The 22,321-nt window shown below is 41.6% G+C and overlaps 1 protein-coding gene across 1 annotated transcript in view; it reads right to left on the bottom strand.

Moving 5' to 3' along the window:
• Positions 1 to 260: 260 nt before the first annotated feature.
• Positions 261 to 22,321, bottom strand: part of tmem26b (transmembrane protein 26b) — a 42,135-nt gene continuing 20,074 nt past the window's right edge. The window contains exons 3-6 of the mRNA XM_059947381.1: positions 9,492 to 9,560; positions 9,024 to 9,220; positions 8,863 to 8,939; positions 261 to 1,753 (exon numbers count right to left, since the gene is read on the bottom strand). Of these exons, the coding sequence (XP_059803364.1) occupies positions 1,413 to 1,753; positions 8,863 to 8,939; positions 9,024 to 9,220; positions 9,492 to 9,560 (684 nt within the window). The 3' untranslated portion in view covers positions 261 to 1,412. The remainder of the gene's footprint in view (positions 1,754 to 8,862; positions 8,940 to 9,023; positions 9,221 to 9,491; positions 9,561 to 22,321) is intronic.

The raw sequence follows: 22,321 nt of genomic DNA, 5'->3' as shown, positions 1-22,321 counted from the left end.
AGCCGATTACTGGATTTAAAGGGAGCACACTCACTGAAGATATTCACAGAAGGGAAGGTGAATCCGTTGAACAAAAAGGCTCCACAACACAGAATGAGCATCAGGAAGTAAACATTGTTATTGTGGAAAACATGAGGGAAAAGGATCAGGTTAAAAATGAACCTGTGATGAATACTGATTGAGCCCGGTCAGTAATTTCAGAAAATTACAATAAAAATCTATTACTAATAATCTACATATTATAAAATAATGAAAACAGGTAAATATAAAATAGCTCTATTTCTGGCTTTTGTTTAAGTGAAATACATTCTTTTGATCCAAAGCACTTTTGACTTTAAGTGAGAGATAGTTAGGCACTGAATCCAATGAGACTTCGCTGGATGATTTACAAAAGGAAACGCTGCCCCAGTGCTTTTCATCAAGTGTTAAAGATTCAGTGTCTGCACAGATTGGATACAGTAGCAGTACAGAAGATACACTGTGCATTCAACAGAATTCACTTAACACACACGCCCTGTTATCAAAGAACAGGCTGGCCTCCATCTAATCACTGCACTGCAGCAACAGTGCAAGAGTTCATGAAATTTACATTTATTCAGATAAACAGTAATTCTATTTTGTCTTCCTATGCATCTGAACACAGAATAACCCACAACAGACAGAAAGTTACATTTTCAACTCCACATGAATCCTTACAAAGAAATAACAATGTTAATTCAACCAAACTTTGAAACAAGGCACAAAGGGTGTTTTATGAAATTTACTAGTTACTTTAAAACATAAAAAACAAATAGAGTACAGACAATGCATTGGCTTTAGTTTGACAGGTAGCTGTGTGACCATTGAACCTTTAAAAGAAGTTATCTTCTGAATAAGGTGTTAAGCTCTCAATGTAAGTGGTAACTAATCAAAGAGGGATTTGCCTGATGCTTAGTCTGCAGTTATCTGTTACAAAGTTCAGTTCCTGTACATAAATTAGCTACCATACTTCCTCTAGTACAATAAGGGATAGCTTTGGATTTTCCAAGATGATGAAAGATGGCTCAAGAAATTAATCCTCTGATTTGGTTTTGGATGAGCAGGGACAGCGGTAGAGTTTCCGGGTTGTAAAGCAATATATTTCTAATCCTATTATTTCAAACGGAGGATTGGTCAAAGAACTGGAGATACACCAATACCAGTCTGTCTCTAACTCATAAAATCACATGCTGAGAAAATATTCCTTAAAATGATCCTCTAAATAACCCTGGAGGTCTACTTTCCAGCGCTCCTACTTTGGCACGTTAGTAAGCGTGTGATCCAACTCTGATGAAAAGCTTTCTATTTCAACCAATTGGACATGATGGTGGTAGCAAAATCTTGGTAAGTCCATGTCTAGTATTTCTTTTTTTTGCCCCAGTTAGAAGCACCTTTTACTCACAGACTTCTTCCAGCTCAGTGGGAGCAGGAGCAACATTGGCCTCAGTAATCGCTTGGTTTTCTTTCTGACAGGGCTGGCATATTTCTAAATATATAACAACCAGCCGATAAATCTGCAGCGTCAGCACTAAGCTATTCTTGATTGTGAAGAATAATAGCATCTGGTGAGCTATCTTTCTATTTAACATTAAAAACAGTCGGAAAATGAAAAAAGGTCCATCTTGTATAAATATAGTTATAAATATAGTCCAGAGGTCTGCTCTGTATTTGTATAGCTTTTCTTTCCATACTGGGAAATGATATTCTGTAAGTTTCTCGTCTTCTTCCTGCATCACTGGAATTAAATGAGCAACTTTAGAACTGTTGAAATTAATGTGTTATTTGGTGGATCCAAATGTTTTTGTGATCCAAAAGTTCTTCAGAAGTTAAAAATGAGGCATAAAATTTGTTGCTTATACACATTTTATTAAGTGTTACAAGAACAGAGGAGAGGAAGGGAGAAGCATGGCGAGAGATAGAAAGGGAAAGAGAAAAAGTGGAAAGAGCATGGGGGGTGGAGGGGAAGAGAAGAAGGTAGGAGCAAGACAAAGGTGTTGTGGTCTTCTTATACTAGAACATTGACAACAGTAAATAATAATGAAATTCCAATAGATAACATTTAACAAATTAGCCAGATTCAAGCAATGTGGCATCTGAACAATGACGTGCATGGCATAAAGGTGATTGAAAACACAAACAAGCATTGAAATATTAAACTACAAGAAAAATACATATCCTACACCTGAATCCAACAATACTATTTTCACTTCTTCCACTGGAGAACAACATGAAGAAGTAGGATGATTACAGGGTGACTAATCAACCAACAGGTCATAATTGATGTCCATGGCTATCACAGTGTGGTCTACCTAAGCACGCCTCCCATCACATCTCACTCCATAAACAAATGCCATAGAAAACAAGCTTCTGAAATCTGTCTCCCTATAATCCATCACATCTCGTTCCACAAACAAAATGCTATTCACAACAATCTGCTCTCACACCGTCAAGTCAGCAGAAAAAGTCATAGACTGCAGTCTACCATCACTGCACAAATTGTATGTGTCCAGGAGAAAGAAACAGGCAGCATAATTCATTGAGGACACTGCCGACCTTTTCCAAAATCTCCCTTCTGGAAGTGCTATAGGACTTCTTAAACAAAAAAATTCATGCTATCTTAAAAGGCTCTTTTCCCAGGCAGGCAATCTGATGAACCACTCCAGTCATCCCTCAACTTCTCTCTGTCTATTATCCCCATCACTGCTCTGATCAGTAAACACTTCAAACTGTAAATACATGCTGGTATTTATATAATTATGCCTTTTTATTCCATATTATTACTTAAAGCTCTATATTTTTAATATAATTCTGTATAACTGTTGAATGTTGTTCTTTTTGTTGCTTGCTATGCCCTGACCAACACAGCAAATTCCTAATGCATGCCAGTAAATATATATGGCAAATAAAGTTGATAAAAGTTGTGCCAAACCTCAATTCATAAAGCAACAGACAAGTGTCTATCACATCTTATTTCATAAAATATTTCATAAACTGTCACAGTATGTTGACAGGCTGACTAGGGGGAGTGCCATATTAGATCTAGTATTAGGTAACGAACCGGGTCAGGTCACAGATCTGTCGGTGGGTGTGCATCTGGGGAACAGTGACCACCGCTCCCTGGCCTTTAGCATTATCATGGAAAAGGATAGAATCAGAGAGGACAGGAAAACTTTTAATCGGGGAAGGGCAAATTATGAGGTTATAAGGCTAGAACTTGTGGGTGTGAATTGGGATGATGTTTTTGCAGGGAAATGTACTATGGACATGTGGTCGATGTTTAAGGATCTCTTGCAGGATGTTAGGGATAAATTTGTCCCAGTGAGGAAGATAAACAATGGTAGGGTGAAGGAACCATGGGTGACAAGTGAAGTGGAATATCTAGTCAGGTGGATGAAGGCAGCATACATGAGGTTTAGGAAGCAAGGATCAGATGGGCCTATTGAGGAATATAGGGTAGCAAGAAAGGACCTTAAGAAGGGGCTGAGAAGAGCAAGAAGGGGGCATGAGAAGGCCTTGGCGAGTAGGGTAAAGGAAAACCCCAAGACATTCTTCAATTCTGTGAAGAACTAAAGGATGACAGGAGTGAAGGTAGGACCGATTAGAGATAAAAGTGGGAAGATGTGCCTGGAGGCTGTGGAAGTGAGCGAGGTCCTCAATGAATACTTCTCTTCGGTATTCACCGCTGGGAGGGAACTTGATGACAGTGAGGACAATATGAGTGAGATTGATGTTCTGGAGCATGTTAATACTAAGGGAGAGGAGGTGTTGGAGTTGTTAAAATACATTAGGACGGATAAGTCCCCGGGGCCTGATGGAATATTCCCCAGGCTGCTCCATGAGACAAGGGAAGAGATTGCTGAACCTTTGGCTAGGATCTTTATGTCCTCGTTGTCTACGGGAATGGTACCGGAGGATTGAAGGGAGGCGAATGTTGTCCCCTTGTTCAAAACAGGTAGTAGGGATAGTCCAGGTAATTATAGACCAGTGAGCCTTATGTCTGTGGTGGGAAAACTGTTGGAAAAGATTCTTAGAGATAGGATCTATGAGCATTTAGAGAATCATGGTCTGATCAGGGACAGTCAGCATGGCTTTGTGAAGGGTAGATCGTGCCTAACAAGCCTGATAAAGTTCTTTGAGGAGGTGACCAGGCATATAGATGAGGGTAGTGCAGTGGATGTGACCTACATAGATTTTAGTAAGGCATTTGACAAGGTTCCACATGATAGGCTTATTCAGAAAGTCAGAAGGCATGGGATCCAGGGAAGTTTGGCCAGGTGGATTCAGAATTGGCTTGCCTACAGAAGGCAGAGGGTAGTGGTGGAAGGAGTACATTCAGATTGGAGGGTTGCGACTAGTGGTGTCCCACAAGGATCTGTTCTGGGACCTCTACTTTTTGTGATTTTTATTAACGACCTGGATGTGGGGTTAGACAGGTGGGTTGGCAAGTTTGCAGACGACACAAAGGTTGGTGGTGTTGTAGATAGTGTAGAGGATTGTCGAAGATTGCAGAGAGACATTGATAGGATGCAGAAGTGGGCTGAGAAGTGGCAGATGGAGTTCAACCCAGAGAAGTGTGAGGTGGTACACTTTGGAAGGACAAACTCCAAGGCAGACTACAAAGTAAATGGCAGGATACTTGGTAGTGTGGAGGAGCAGAGGGATCTGGGGGTACATGTCCACAGATCCCTGAAAGTTGCCTCACAGGTAGATAGGGTAGTTAAGAAAGCTTATGGGGTTTTAGCTTTCATAAGTCAAGGGATAGAGTGTAAGAGATGCGATGTAATGACGCAGCTGTGTAAAACTCTAGTTAGGCCACACTTGGAGTACTGTGTCCAGTTCTGGTCGCCTCAGTATAAGAAGGATTTGGAAGCATTGGAAAGGGTACAGAGGAGATTTACCAGGATGCTGCCTGGTTTAGAGAGTATGGATTATGATCAGAGATTAAGGGAGCTCGGGCTTCTCTCTTTGGAGAGAAGGAGGATGAGAGGAGACATGATAGAGGTGTATAAGATATTAAGAGGAATAGACAGAGTGGACAGCCAGTGCCTCTTCCCTGGGGCACCACTGCTCAGTACAAGAGGACATGGCTTTAAGGTAAGGGGAGGGAAGTTCAAGGGGGATATTAGACAAAGGTTTTTCACTCAGAGTGTGGTTGGTGCATGGAATGCACTGTTTGAGTCAGTGGTGGAGGCAGATACACTAGTGAAGTTTAAGAGACTACTAGATAGGTATATGGAGGAATTTAAGGTGGGGGGTTATATAGGAGGCAGGGTTTGAGGGTCAGCACAACATTGTGGGCTGAAGGGCCTGTAATGTGCTGTACTATTCTATGTCCTATGTTCTATAAACCATAGCACACACACCAATTCTCCATCACACCTCTCTCTATGAACCAAGTCTGCACAAAGCAGTTTCCAACATGCCTCAGTTCTTGAACCAACTGTGCACAAGTCAAGACTCCATCATATTCTTTCCCATGAACAGATGACTCACAAAACAAGCCCAGTGCATACCTCATTCTTTAAATCAAATCTCCGTCACAACTTACTCCATGAAGCATCTTCAAAAGTAGCAATTTCTAATATTGAAAACATTTATGAAATCCATCTCCATAAATTTTATAATTTATTATTTCCTTATGACATTGAGAAAAGCCACTTTGCCCCTTTGAGTCCATGCTGGCTCACAGAGCAATCAAAATCACCCATTCATTCCCCCTATAGTGTATTCTCTTCCTGTTCATCATTATAGGAAGGATGTGGAAGCTTTGAAGATGGTCCAGATGTCTGCTTGGATTAGAGAGCATGTCTTAGGTTGAGTGAGCTAGTACTTTTTTCTTTGGAGCAAAGGAGGATGAGAGGTGACTTGATAGAGGTGTACAAGTTAATACGCCGCACAGTTCGACTGGATAGCTATAAACTTTTCCCCAGGGCAGAAATGGCTAATACACTGGTTTTATTAAAAACCGTCTTCCTTTTTTTAACATACGGCATTTATTTAATATTTTATATTCACCTTCAACTGGGATTCCTGAATGCGTTATTTCTCTCGATGCGGAGAAAGCATTTGATCGTATAGAGTGGAACTACCTCTTTGCGGTTTTAGATAAATTTGACCTTGGTCAAATTGCTGTATCTATATCCTACCGCCTCTGTTTTGACTAATTCTCAGCAATCCCAGTTATTTAACCTTAAACGTGGCACCCGTCAAGGATGCCCTTTAAGTTCCTTTCTTTTTGATTTGGCTATAGAACCTCTGGCGATAGCATTCCGAAGCTGTCCTGAATTGACTGGGATTTGGGGGGGGGGGGTGTTGAGCATAAAGTTTCTCTTTATGCTGATGATCTATTACTTTTTCTTTCAAATCTGTCCACATCCTTACCTCCAATGTTTTCATTTCTTGATCAATTTAGCCAGTTTTCTGGCTAAAAGCTTAATTTACATAAGAGTGAACTTTTCCCAATTAATAAAGAAGCACAAGTATTAATATTTCGTGACCTTCCCTTTAAAGTAGTTCATAATCAATTTGCTTATCTTGGGATTATAGTTACAAGGAAGTTTAAAGATTTTTTTCATGAAAATTTTGCCAATATTTTATACACTACAAAACAGAGTCTGTCACAATAGTCACCTCTATCTATGTCCTTGGTAGGTCGTATTAATGTTATTAAAATGTACGTTCTCCCTAAATTTTTATATTTATTTCAATCTATTCCAATTTTTATTTCTAAAACCTTTTTTGATTCCTTAGACTCTATTATTTTGTCCTATCTGTGGAAGAATAAGCATTCTAGAATTAATGAAGTTTATCTTCAAAAATCTAAAGAAGAGGGTAGCATGGCCTTACCTAATTTTCGCTTATACTACTGGGCAGCTAACATTCGTTGCACTATCTTTTGTTTTTTTTTTCATAGCCAATCTGAGTGCCCTAATTGGGTAGCAATGGAGCTGAATTCCACTAAAGATCTATTTCTGCACTTCTTGGTTCTGCACTCCCTAGTAGTTTGTCTAGACTAATTGTTAATCCTCTTGTTAGACATACTTCACGAATATGGGCCCAGTTTAGGAAATTTTATGGTTTTTATGGTTTTCCCCTTTCTAGTCCTATCTTACATAATCATCTTGTTATGTAAGATGATGTATCTTACCTACTATGTATGATTCAACGTTCTATGATTGGTATAGAAAGGGCATTAGACATTTTGAAGATCTTTTTATCGATAATCGCTTCACATCCTTTCAACAGCTCTCTGCTAAGCTCAATCTGCCTAATGCCCATTTCTTTAGATATCTCCAAATCAGACACTTTATCAATCCTTTAATTCCCAACTTCCCTGAAATGCCCGAGAAAAATGCTATGGATTTATTTCTTTCTATTAATCCACTGGGTAAAGGATTAATATCCTTTATCCGTGATAAATTAGTATCCTTACGGTGTGCCCCGTGGATAAAATTAGAATGGCTTGGGAGCATGACTTAAATATCCCTTTATCTGATGAGATTTGGGACTCGATTCTCAAATTGGTTAATTCAACTTCTCTCTGTACTTGCCACTGTCTTTTACAGTTTAAGATTGTTCATAGAGCCCATATGTCTAAATCTAAATTATCTCGATTTTACCCTAATATTAGTCCTCTTTGTGATAAATGCAAAAGTGGTGAGGCTTCTCTTATTCATATGTACTGGACCTGTCCTAGCTTAGAGAAATTTTGGAAAGATGTTTTTATAATTTTATCCTGTATTCTGAATCACCACTTAGAACCTAACCCTTTAATTGCTCTGTTTGGTTTCTTGGGTGAGACAGATATACGCTGGAGTTCGACTAAATGTCAAATATTATCTTTTGCTTCTCTCCTGGCTAGATGTCTCATCCTCCTTAGATGGAGAGATGTTGCCCCGCCCACGCATGCTCAATGGCTTAACGATATGTCCTGTTTAGACCTTGAAAAAATCCATTATTCAATTCTTAATTCGGATATAAAGTTTCATAAGGTCTGGGGACCTTTTATTGAGTATTTTCATAATTTTCCTCTTAATTAAGTTTTTTCTCAGTCCCTTGCTTTCAGCTTTTTTTTTGGTAGTAGGCATTATTATCTTCTGTTTTTAAGTGTATTTACAGTTTTGGGGGTTTGAATGTTCTGATTTATATTTTCTACATTTTGTTTTGGTTGGTCTGGAGTTTTTTTTTGTTGTGGGGCTTGAGGAGGACAGTAACTTTACATGACTTCAACTTGGGTGCTTTCTCAATTATCTTATTTTGTATTATATTACTATTGTATGTTTATTTTGCACTGTACTCATTTTCTACTTTGTTTTTGGGTTTTTTTAAATTTGTACTGTTGTAGAAAATGCATTAAAAATCAATTAAAAAAAGAAATGGCTAATACGAGGGGGCATAATTTAAGATGATCAGAGTAAAGTATTGGGTGGGTGGCAGAAGTAAGTTTTTTTTACACAGAAGCTGGTGAGTGCATAGAACGCCCTGCCAAGGGCATTTAAGAAACTCTTAGATTGGCACATGGATGAGAGAAAATATGGAGGACTATGTAGGAAGGAAGGATTAGATGGATATTAGAGTAGGTTGAAAAGTTGGCACAACATCGTGGCCTGTACTGTGCTGTAATGTTCTATGTTCCTACCAACTCCCCATAAATTCTACCCTTCTCCCAGACACTGAGGTCATTACAATGATCTTCAATATGTTTGAGGAAACTGGAGCACCCAGAAGAAACACATGGTGAGGGTCAACACAGAGGTCAGGATTGAAACCAGAGTATAGGAGCAGCTCTATCAGTGTGTTCTGTGCTGTGCTAATGATGGAATAGAAAGCACTATTACGGTTTACCTGTAAGATCCAAGGGAAATTGCAGCATACTCCATGTCCACAGGGCCAGAATGGCAAAAACCAACTCAACACAGCACCTGAAAACAGCACCAGAGCTTCTTAGTTAATGATGCATAGCTCCAACAACAATGAGATATTTTAGATCTGCGTATGAAGCCCACCTGACTCCATTATCTGACAGTGTTTCACTCTTAAACTCCAATATATCAGCTGCTGTCCCCACAAACATTAGGAGCAGTTGGGATAGCTGGTCTCGGTTGACTCCTGTTCCCATGGGCAGTATCCATTTCCCGACTACAAGTATAATCAGAAGGGTTTGGTGCAGGCCTAGAATCCAATCAACATTCTCTAGAATTTTCTAAAGAAACATGTGAGATGAGAAGAACATAGGACAAATAAGAATTAAATCAATGATGCACACTCAAAGCTTTTGAGATTAATTTGTTAATTTTTTTTTAAATTTAGAAAAAGAGGTTGTAAACAATATACTTATTGGTGCCAATCTTTGCTATTAATGTTAATTAATGCTGGTTGTTTGCCAGCAGAAATACAGTTAGGAACCAAAATTAAATAATTTTACACAATTTTTGCAAAAATACTAAGAGTAAGAAAAATAAACAGGAACTTACAAATTTGAGTGTGGAACTGGAATTCATTTGACTTCCTCCATGTGGAAGTCTGTCTGGCTGGATAAAGTACTGTAAAAGAATCACCAATAAATGACATTGTTTGGCACTGCAGAAAGGCACATGCAAAAAACTTTAACTCAAGATTGACTGACTAAATGTCTGTAAGACTATAAGACATAGGAGCAGAATTAGGCCATTTGGCCTATTGAGACTGCTCCGCCATTCCACATGGCCGATTTGCTATCCCTCTCAACCTGATTTTCCTGCCTTCTCTCCATAAACTTCGACACACGTTTTAATCAAGAATCTATCAATCTCCACTTTAAATGTTTCCAATGTATGGCCTCTAGAGCCATCTGTGGCAATGAGCTCCACAGAGTCATTACCCTCTTCCTAAAGAAATTCCTCCTCATCTCTGTTCCAAAAGGATATCCTTCTATTCTGCAGCTGTGCCTTTTGGTGCAAGACTCCCCCACTACAAGAAACATCCTCTCCATTTACGCTCTATCTAGGCCTTTCAATATTCAGTAGATTTCAATAAGATCCCTCCTCATTCTTCTAAGCTCCAGTGATTACAGGCCCAGAACCATCAAACACTCCTAATATATTAACCCTTTCTCTTATAAAGGGATAATTCTTGTGAATCTCATCTGGACCCTCTCCAATGTTAGCACATCCTTTCTAAGGGGCTAAAACTGCCCACAGTCCTTTAAGAGAATCATTGCCCTGGATTCTATTTCTCATACCACAGATGTTGATTGACTAGTTTGCACTTGGCATTATTTTCTGCCTTTATTTTTGGCTTTTCCATCTGCCCAAACTCTTTTCCTATATCTGGCAATGCAAGTTCCTAAAGTTCCTAGAGCCTATACTTATCTGGGGAAATTACATGGCATTGGTGGGGCACAAGTATTGGATTATCAGATACACATTGAGATTCTGTAGATGCTGGAAAGCTGGAGGAACACCCACATAATGCTGGAGGAACTCAGCAGGTTGGGCAGCATCTGTACGAGGGGAATGAACAGTTGATGTTTCAGACTGAAACGGAGGAAAAGCCAAAGTAACAAGGTTGGCATAAAGGAAGTGGTACAAGCTGGCAGTGAATATGTGAAGCCATGTGAGGGGGAAGGTGGGTGAGTGAGGAAGGGGAGATGAAGTGAGAAGCTGGGAGGTGACAGTTGGAAAAGATAGAGGGCTGAAGAAGGAACCTGATTGGAGAGGAGAGTGGGCCATGGAGAAAGGGAAGGAGGAAGGACACCAGAAGAAGATGACTGGGTAAGTGAGGGAAAAGGGAGGGGCAAGAAGGGAGCTGGAATGGGGAATGCAAAAGAGAGAAAAGGGAGGGGGGGAGAAATTACTGGAAGTTAGAAGAATCAATATTCATTCCATTAGGTTGGAGGCTATCCGAACAGAATATGAGGTATTGCAACTATAACCTGAGACTGGCCTTATCAGGGCTGTAGAGGAGGTCATGGACTAACATGTCAGAATGAGAATGGGAAGTAAGGTTAAAATGTATAGTTACTGGTAAATCCCACCGATTGTGGCAGACAGAGCAAATGTTAGATATCTGCATTGGGCTGTAAGCAATTGGGTTGAGTTGCCATGTCTAAACTGAGATGTAGTTGTACTGTCAGGGTCTGGCTGAATTGCTGGCGTTTGGGTTGAGCTGCTAATTTCACAACTAGTTTGCAGATGTCTGGGTTGGATGTCAGGATATCATGTCAGATTACAGACGTTCAGATTGAGTTGTCAGTGTTTCAGTCAATTTATAGTTTTGGATTGAGTTTCACATATTTGGGCTGATTTGCTCATTTTTGGCTTGACTTGTCATACCCGGGTTGGATTGCATTAATTGGCTAAATTGTCAATGCTTGGTTAGAATTGACAGTACTTAGGTTGTTTGGTCAGCATCTAGGTAAATTTGCTAGTGTCTAGGTAGAGTTGATTATATTTGAGGTGTGCTGCTCTTTATTCAGGTTTGATTGGCTTACTGCTGTATTGAGTTGTTATTATTTTGGATTGAGTATTTGCTGTTTGAGTTGAATTGTCAGTGCCAAGGTCGAGCTGCCAGATTGGGTTGTGCTACTGTTGTCTAGGTTGAACTGCAGACTTGTACATTCAATTGCCAGCATCCAGGTTAGTTGCTGGGATCTAGGGGGAGCTGTTAATATCTAAATAAGTTGCTAACGTTGCTTTATCAATGTCTACTTTGAATTGTTAAGTCTGAGTTTTGTGGCAGGTGTCCATGTTGGATTGGTCAGAGTCCGGGCAGTTTTCCTGCAGTCTGTTATAATACTCCTCATATTTTGACAGGAATGCCCTTTTCAAACATTTTATTAATGGTGATATTGTTATTTGGTAATATTTTAATAAAGCAACAATCTGTTTTGCAGTACTTACTCACTCGATTCCCTCAGATGTTTACCTTGAACTTATTTGCCTTTTTTGCTTCTGCCTCTAGGGCACTTTTAAGTAAGACCAAGTAGACTTATTTTAAAGTAGGTGCCATGTTAGTGTAGTGATGAGCGTAATGCTGTAAAGTGCCCGCGACCAGGTTCCAATCCCGTCACTGTCTGTAAGGCCTTTATATATTGGTTTCATCCAGTTGCTCCAGTTTCCTCCCACATTCCAAAAACATAATATTAACTGGTCACCTGGCTGTGATTAGATGGCACACTTATTGGGCCGGAAGGGCCTGTTACTGTGCTGTAACTCAAAATAAATAAAAATGCCAGTCACTAGTTTGAGTTTCTGGAATTTAGTTTAAGTTGCCAATGTTTGGGTTGGGTTGCAAGCACCAACAATTCAAGGCATCTTGACAGACTTGTTAGCGTTTGTGTTGAGCTTTTAGTCTCTGTGATAAGTGGCTCATTTTTGACAGAGTTCTCAATATTAGTATTAATATTTGAATTGAGCTATTGGCAGCTGTGTTGGATTGCATGACTGTAATCCATGTTTGCATCAAGACTGCAATGAAATCCAGAGCCAAGTGGTCCTAGTGAAACTCAAATTGCAGATTGGGGAGCAGGTTATTGGACAGAATGTGCCACTTGATAGCACGGTCAACAATGGCAACCATCACTTCTCTGATGACTGAGAATAATCTAATTATGCAGTTATCCCCATAATTAGGTGGATTTCAGTGATGCAATGGTACTGGAAAAGCTTGCTGTTCTGGAGTCTAGATCTCTGGAACTATATCTGCAGTGTTGTCTGGTCCTGTAGATTTTGCTTTGTCCAGTGCTCTTACCTGATCTTTGATACCATGTGGAGTGAATCAAATTGACTGAGAACTTCATTTCAGACAATGCTGTCAAGTGAACCACATTGTTATGGGTCTCCAGTTTTGAAGGAATGGCAGATTTCCTCCCCCAAAGGCCATTAGTGAGTCACAATGGGTTTTTATGATAATCCAGCAGATTTGTGGTCAATTTTACTAAGAATGGTTGTACTTTTAAATTTCAATTTACTGACTGAATTTGAATTCCCAGACAAGTGGTTAGTCCAAGCCCGTGGATTACTGGTCTATCTGTTTAGTCAACTATTGTGCAACCATGTAGCTGTAAATTACATGTACATAATTGCCTGGTTGCCAGCGTGCTGCTGGATTAATGATGAATTGCAATGTTAACAAATTGCAAAAGATGAGCAATAGACTGAGATTGGAGGTTGGGTAATTTCACCATATATGTCAGTGAAAATAAACCCGATTCTGATTCTGATTTTGAAAAAGGACACAATGTTGCATGCCCGGTTGAAATTGCGTTGAGGACCGGCATGATTCAAATCAATGGAGAAAACCAAGTGGAGATTTCTGAACATCTGAATAGGAAGCAGCTTGTAATCACTTACTTATATGGAAAATGGTTGTGCTACCCTGCTAATAACTTAAACCACACAGAGAACTCACACTCAAGTTCCACCTTGGAGGTCTGGAAATTTGATTTTAGTTTCAAAACCTTTTCTCTGGATATACTACATATCCCAAATGTTGCAGCTATAGGATGTGCTTTGTTTTAAGAGTGAAGGATTGTGATGCTTCTTATTTTCTTGTTCCCTTTACCATGATACCTGTACATGCTTTCCATCATTTTTTGTTGTAGCATTTATTGCCAATATCCAATCCTGTCCACTGCAAACAATATGCAAGATTGGTGAAATGGCATCCAAAACTGTACCAGAGTTGTTCATACCTATAAGCAAGCACTAAAGTCCCGAGAAGACCTTGGCCAATGTCATTTCATTTCCCGACACTGCTGTATGCTAATCAGAGAAGAGGGTTATTTCTTAAAGACACGGTCCTCGTGGCAATCAGACACCAGCAACCCATACTTGCCTATCAGACAGGGAACAGAGAATGGAGTGCAGTGAGAAACAACTTGAACCTTCATTCAATGGGACATTCAAGTTCTGGTCAGGAGGAGAATCCTGGGTGCCTGGGCTCAGGGTCCACATGATCCCCACCAAGAGCAAAGCGCAAGGGGCAATCCCTACCTAATGGAGCAATGTTGTAAGCCATTTCATGTACTCAACCTTGGTCAAGATGATCTGCACACAAATGCCTGCACCATTTGCAGAGTGTAAACCATCACAGAAAGATACATTTTTGAAATAGATCTGAATTCTTTAACCAAAGTGTTACTCATTAGAAAATGCAGAGATAATGTACAAGTCAATTAAATAATCAGAACAGGCATTCATTCACTAATGTACAGTAATCAGTGCAGCTGCGTCTACATAGCAGGGAGTCCTTCTAACAAAGCTTCCTTCCTCTGCTCATCTGGGAGAAGAGCCCAGGGATGCTGAGGGAAAATCAAAGTCAAAGTAAATTTATTATCAAAGTACAGATATGTCACCAAATTCTAGCTTCACATTCATTTTCTTACAGGCATTTACAGGGAAATAAATAACTACAACAGAATTTTTGAAAAACTATACATATAATAACTGATATACAACCAATGCGCAAAAGAGAAATTGTCCAAACAAAAAATATATATAAATTATAATATACATATATATATAAAATACTGAGAACATGAGTTGTACAGTCCTTGAAAATGTGTCTGCATGTTGTGAAATCAGAATGGAGGTGAGTGAAGTTATCCACGTTGATTCAGGACCCGGATGGTCGAAGGGTAATAACTGTTTCTGAACCTGGTGCTATGGGACCTAAGGCTCCTGTACCGCCTGCACGATGGTAGTACTGAGACTCTTTGGTAAGCACCATCCGCCTCCTGCTGCTCCTCAGGCTCTGCCTTATGAAATCAAAGTGCTGGCCTCTGTGCCGGCACTGACTGCTGTCAGCAGTTTACTGTACGCAAGTGTACAGTGTCTCCACGCCTGCTTAATGGGTAGCCCCAGCACTGACGCAGACAACAAAATTGCATCTCAGAATAGCCAATGGCAATTTTAATTGCTCTCCTGTCAGTTGTCTTTTCTGAGCCCAGTTGCTGTGATTGGAAATCACACAGGGCGAGGTGCTGGCAAACTCCAGTGTAACCCTGGCATCAGGACTTATCACTGTAGACAGAGCTGGTCACTGAAAATCCTCAGCAGTGCAGTGCCCTTCAGGGTGACGTGGTGGCATCTATGATGCCTGGAGGCATGGCATTCACCATCAGGAAATTGTGAATGAGTAGAAACCTTTCTTGTTCATACCAATGTCCAAGCCCTTCATGAGAAAAGTAATGGACACACGAGTGCAGTCAATGCAGCACCACACTTCTGGGAAGCCAGCACTACCGGCAGATCCTAATGTCCCAGATGCCATCCATTCCATGCTGAAATCAAAGTAATTGAGATGATTTCTTCATAAATACAGTGAACAGTAAATTTAAAAACTTGGTTGAGAATGGATTATTATTTTAATATCAGATTAATCTATTTACTAGTTGTCATAAATAAATACAGTGAAATGCATCATTTGCATTAACTGCCAACAAACCCTCAGGACATGCAGGGGGTAGCTGGCAAGAGTCACCTCATATTTGGGTACCAACATAGCATGCCCACAATGTTCACAAGAGACACAAGCATCAACAATGACAGAACAACATCAAGAAACATTGGCATTTAACATAGCAAAAATTAACAGGAAGTTAGATAGGAAATGGCATATAAACATAATAAGTATTTTGTGTCAGTGCTCACTGTGGAAGACACTAGCAGTATGCCTGAAATTTAAGAGTGTCAAGGAGCAGACCACACTCCCATCCATCCATCCCCAAAGCACACACACAGACAGTCCGCTAATGCCAGGGCAGACCATCTCTGGGAGTTCAGTGGATTCATTGACAAACAGACATTAGGTTTTTTTCACTTCCCCAGTGGGCTTGCAGACCCAGTGCTCCCACCACTGCTCCTCGAATTCCATATATTCCATCAACCTTTGGGCTTTGATCTTCACTATCGGCATCAGGACTCGCTGGTGATGACAAAGGAGCTTCAGCTCTGCACTCACTGAAGTCAGGACCCTGAACGCAAGGCATCGAACTCCAGTCTCTGATTCATGTACATTGGGGGTAACTGGCTCCTCCCCCACCTCCTGTCCTCAAGGAACTCCAACCCCAGAATCTGCTGACAACTTACTGAGTGGGATTGAAAGTATTGTGAGGCAAGGTAGTTGAAAGACAATGTTACCTCCATGAAGCGAGCTGTCTGGCCATGTGACATGGCTGAAGGTCGTATATCTTAGTAACAGCAGCATTGAAAAGCACGGGCCTTTGGAAGTATAGGATGTGGAATCTTAGAAGATTCAGGAATAGCCTCTTCATCGATGGACATGTTTGTACGTCTTGCCTCAAATGAATAAGTTGGCCACCAATGCCCATAATGGTGCCTCCAATAATGGTCTACTGCAAGAGTCACTCATAAAGTGAGTATCTCAGTAGCTACTTGCCGGAGAAAACTGCATACTGAGCAGATTGATTCCACATTGATTCTGAAGCTGGCTGGTCACGGTTTTCTGAGCTAACAGAGTGCCCTTTAAATAACATTGTCCTGTCAAATAGTGAGAAGGGCCATCAACTGGCACTGTGTGTTTCTAAGTTTAATAGGATTGCTCCAAGACAGCTACAGTTTGGAGCATTCAGCTTCAATTCATGTTGAGATCGGTCTTAATCAGAATTACACAAGTAATGAGCTCATTAGGTACAGGTTGGGCCTGTATGCGCAGCAGTTTAGAAGAATGAAGGGAGATCTCATTGAAATCTCATGGTCATTGTGTACTGAAAGGCTTAGATAGAGTGGTCTTTGAGAAGATGTTTCCAATATTGAGAGAGTCTAGGACCAGAAGGCAAAACCTCCGAATGCTCGGATATAGATACTTTATTGATCCGAAAGGAAATTTATACTGTAGTGTCTCAGGCACATTATAAGTGCACAGATATAAATATTAGATGAGAAGTAGAAAGAATAAAATATAAAAGTTATCACAGAACAGTCTAACAGGAGTGGTCATCGCTTCCCTGGCCATAGGTTGACTCATTATGGAGAGTAATGGCTGAGGGTAAGAATGACCTCACATAGCGCACTTTGGAGCAGTGCAGTTGTCTTAGTCTATTCCTAAAAGTTTTCCTCTGTTCAGCTGAGGTGACATACAGAGGGTGAGAAACATTGTCCAGAATTCCCAGGATTTTCCATAGGGTCCTTTATTCTACCACAACCTCTAGTGTGTTCAGTTTGACTCCTATAACAGAGCCATCCTTTCTGTTGGCATCACCCATGTTGACACTATTGCCCCAGCACACCATAACATAGAAGATTGTACTGGTGACAGCAAACTGGTAGAACATGCGAAGGAGAGGCCTGCAGACTCTGAAGGACTTCAGTCTCCTCAGGAAGTAGAGGGGACTCTGGCCCTTCTTGTACACAGCCTCTGCGTTGGTGCCCCACTCAAGTCTGTCACCCAGGTGCACTCCCAGACACTTGTAGGTCCTCACCACATCTACGTCCTCACTATCAATAGTAACAGGGAGCAGTGCAGGTTTAGTCTTCCTAAAGTCCATCACCATCTCCTTTGTCTTATTAATGATGAGCTGCAGATGATTCAGCTTGCACCATTCAGCAAAGTCCTCCACCAGGGCTCTGTATTCATCCTCCCACCCTCCCTTTATACACCCAACTATTGCTGAGTTATCAGAAGATTTCTGCAGATGACGTGACTCAGTGTTGTATTGAAAGTCCCTTGTAAACAGAGATTAGTGGGAATTTCATTTGCCAGAGTATGATGAATCTGTGGAATTAGAACATAGAATACTACAGCACATTACAGGCCCTTCGGTCTACAATGTCGTGCTGACCTTCAAACCCTGCCTCCCATATAACCCCCCACCTTAAATTCCTCCATATACCTGTCTAGTAGTCTCTTAAACTTCACTAGTGTCTCTGCCTCCACCACTGACTCAGGCAGTGCATTCCACGCACCAACCACTCTTTGAGTGAAAATCCTTCCTCTAATATCCCCCTTGAACTTCCCCCCCTTACCTTAAAGCCATGTCCTCTTGTACTGAGCAGTGGTTCCCTGGGGAAGAGGCGCTGGAAGTCCATTCTGTCTATTCCTCTTAATATCTTGTACACCTCTATCATGTCTCCTCTCATCCTCCTTCTCTCCAAAGAGTAAAGCCCTAGCTCCCTTAATCTCTGATCATAATCCATACTCTCTAAACCAGGCAGCATCCTGGTAAATCTCCTCTGTACCCTTTCCAATGCTTCCACATCCTTCCTATAGTGAGGCGACCAGAATTGGACACAGTACTCTAAGTGTGGCTTAACTAGAGTTTTATACAGCTGCATGATTACATCGCAACTCTTAAACTCTATCCCTCGACTTATGAAAGCTAACACCCCATAAGCTTTCTTAACTACCCTATCTACCTGTGAGCCAACTTTCAGGGATCTGTGAACATGTACCCCCAGATCCCTCTGCTCCTCCACACTACCAAGTATCCTGTCATTTACTTTATAGTCTGCCTTGGAGTTTGTTCTTCCAAATTTTACCACCTCACATTTCTCTGGGTTGAACTCCATCTGCCACTTCTCAGCCCACTTCTGCATCCTATCAATGTCTCTCTGCAATCTTCGACAATCCTCTACACTATCTACAACACCACCAACCTTTGTGTCATCTGCAAACTTGCCAACCCACCCTTCTACCCCCACATCCAGGTCGTTAATAAAAATCACAAAAAGTAGAGGTCCCAGAACAGATCCTTGTGGGACACCACTAGTCGCAACCCTCCAATCTGAATGTACTCCATCCACCACTACCCTCTGCCTTCAGTAGGCAAGCCAATTCTGAATCCACCTGGCCAAACTTCCCTGGATCCCATGCCTTCTGACTTTCTGAATAAGCCTATCATGTGGAACCTTGTCAAATGCCTTACTAAAATCTATGTAGGTCACATTCACTGCACTACCCTCATCTATATGCCTGGTCACCTCCTCAAAGAACTTTATCAGGCTTGTTAGGCACGATCTGCCCTTCACAAAGCCATGCTGACTGTCCCTGATCAGACCATGATTCTCTAAATGCTCATAGATCCTATCTCTAAGAATCTTTTCCAACAGTTTTCCCACCACAGACATAAGGCTCACTGGTTTATAATTACCTGGACTATCCCTAATACCTGTTTTGAACAAGGGGACAACATTCGACTCCCTTCAATCCTCCAGTACCATTCCCATAGACAACGAGGACATAAAGATCCTAGCCAAAGGTTCAGCAATCTCTTCCCTTGTCTCATGGAGCAGCCTGGGGAATATTCCATCAGGCCCCGGGGACTTACCCGTCCTAATGTATTTTAACAACTCCAACACCTCCTCTCCCTTAATATTAACATGCTCCAGAACATCAATCTCACTCATATTGTCCTCACTGTCATCAAGTTCCCTCCCAGCGGTGAATACCAAAGAGAAGTATTCATTGAGGACCTCGCTCACTTCCACAGCCTCCAGGCACATCTTCCCACTTTTATCTCTAATCGGTCACTCCTTCACTCCTGTCATCCTTTTGTTCTTCACAGAATTGAAGAATGTCTTGGGGTTTTCCTTTACCCTACTCGCCAAGGCCTTCTCATGCCCCCTTCTTGCTCTTCTCAGCCCCTTCTTAAGGTCCTTTCTTGCTACCCTATATTCCTCAATAGGCCCATCTGATCCTTGCTTCCTAAACCTCGTGTATGCTGCCTTCTTCCACCCGACTAGATATTCCATTTCACTTGTCACCCATGGTTCCTTCACACTACCATTCTTTATCTTTCTCACCAGGACAAATCTATCCCTAACATCCTGATAGTCCAGGTAATTATATCCCTAAACATCGACCACATGTCCATAGTACATTTCCCTGCAAAAACATCATCCCAATTCACAACCGCAAGTTCTATCCTTATAGCCTCATAATTTGCCCTTCCCCAATTAAAAATTTTCCTGTCCTCTCTGATTCTATCCATGATAATGCTAAAGGTCAGGGAGCGGTGATCACTGTCCCCCAGATGCTCACCCACTGACAGATCTGTGACCTGACCCGGTTCGTTACCTAATACTAGATTGAGTATGGCATTCCCCGTAGTCAGCCTGTCCATGTACTGTGACAGGAATCCATCCTGGACACACTTAACAAACTCTGCCCCATCTAAACCCTTGGAACTAATCAAGTGCCAATCAATATTAGGGAAGTTAAAGTCAGCCATGATAACAACCCTGTTATTTTTGCACCTTTCCAAAATCTGCCTCCCAATCTGCTCCTCGATATCTCTGCTGCTACCAGGGGGCCTATAGAATACCCCCAGTAGAGTAACTGCTCCCTTCCTGTTCCTGACTTCCACCCATACCGAATCAAAAGAGGATCCTGCTACATTACCCTCCCTTTCTGCAGCTGTAATAGTATCCCTGACCAGTAATGCCACCCCTCCTCCCCTTTTCTCCCCTCTCTATCCCTTTTAAAGCACTGAAATCCAGGAATATTGAGAATCCATTCCTGCCCTGGTGCCAGCCAAGTCTCCGTAATGGCCACTACATCATAATTCCATGTATATATCCAAGCTCTCAGTTCATCACCTTTGTTCCTGATGCTTATTGCATTATAGTACACACACTTTTGCCCTTCTACCTTACTACCTTTACACCCTTTATTCTGCTTCTCTTTCCTCAAAGCCTCTCTATTTATTGGATCTGGCTTTACTCCATGCACTTCTTTCACTGCCCTATCGCTCCAGGTCCCACCCCCCTTGCAAATTAGTTTAAACCCAACCTACTAGCAAGGATATTGCTCCCCCTTGAGTTCAGGTGCAACCCATCCAATCTGTACAGGTTCCACCTTCCTCAGAAGAGATCCCAATGGTCCAAAAATCTAAAACCCTGCCCCCTGCACCAACTCCTCAGCCACGCATTCAACTGCCATCTCCTCCAATTCTTACCATCACTATCGTGTAGTACTGGCAGCAATCCTGAGAACGCCACCCTTGAGGTCCTGTTCAGCCTTCTTCTAGTTCCTGAAACTCACACTTCAGGACCTCATTCCTCTTCCTGCCTATGTCGTTGGTCCCAACATGTATCATGACTTCTGGTTGCTTTCCCTCTCATACCAGTGTTATGAGCAATGAACAGACCTGATGGAAATGGGATGCAGAGTTCCCCCCCCCCCCCAAGAACTATGAACTATTGCTGTTGCTATGCTGCTACTGAGAGAGGGAGATGCCCAGGCAAGAACATCTACTACAGATAAGACGGAGAGAGAGACTGTTGATTTATTGTATTTTGACTCTTCCTGGATTATTTACCTTTCACTACAAGGACGTTACTTTGCTCATTAACATTCCTCAGGAGACACCCGGAGTGGCCTGATTTGATGGACACAGTCATTCAGAGTTGATGGATAGCTGAGACCCCGTTAGTAGGGATAAAAGGCAGGTCTGGAGAGACACCAATGGACACTGACTGAGTGTTGGGAACCCACAGAAAGGTGGGGGTTTCGGAGACCGAGTCAGGATATCGGTCAATAAAGCTCACAGTGTGACGGCAGGACCAGTCGGGACTTGTGTGTGTGTTCACTCATGCCAGAGTGATGAGTCCACCACAGAAGAACAGTCTAGCTGAAGGACGGAGGGGTCATAACTGAATGGCCACAATGACACGACGGGCTAAAGAAAGCCACAGAAGGTTTGCCTGCTGCAGCTACCTAATCTCTCTCTCTCTCTCTCTCTCTCTCTCTCTCTCTCTCTCTCTCTCTCTCTCTCTCTCTCTCTCTCTCTCTCTCTCTCTCCTCTCTCCCTCTCTCCCTCTCTCCCTCTCTCCCTCTCTCCCTCTCTCCCTCTCTCCCTCTCTCCCTCTCTCCCTCTCTCCCTCTCTCCCTCTCTCCCTCTCTCCCTCTCTCCCTCCCCCCCCCAATGGTTACAATGACCATAACCACCTCAGCATGTATGAACTGAACTGAACTTTATACTTTTCTATGACAATTCATTTACACCTAGACATCGATACAGCTTGTTTATTATTGCTTATTATTATTCCTACACTTTTAGGTTTATTACTGCTAACTTGTTTTATATGTATATTTGCATTTTTGATACTGTATTGTGTAGTTTACTAATGAACACCTTTAGCTTTGGTACCACCAGACTCCAACAGATACTTCTTTCTCTGCTGGTCTTACACCCAGTTATGGGGTACATAACACCATGATATATTGCACCTGGTCAGAGACATCCCGGACCAGTATTGCCACATTGCCACAGACAGCTGTAGAGGTCAAGACACTGGATATATTTAAAATGGACATTGACATGTTCTTGATTAGTAAGACTGTTAAGGAGAAGACAGGAGAA

The sequence above is a fragment of the Hypanus sabinus genome, chromosome 22 (genome assembly GCF_030144855.1).
Source record: "Hypanus sabinus isolate sHypSab1 chromosome 22, sHypSab1.hap1, whole genome shotgun sequence".
NCBI lineage: Eukaryota > Metazoa > Chordata > Chondrichthyes > Myliobatiformes > Dasyatidae > Hypanus > Hypanus sabinus.
The sequence above is the reverse complement of the archived record's forward strand: the minus strand, read 5'-3'. Positions and strand labels throughout refer to the sequence as shown.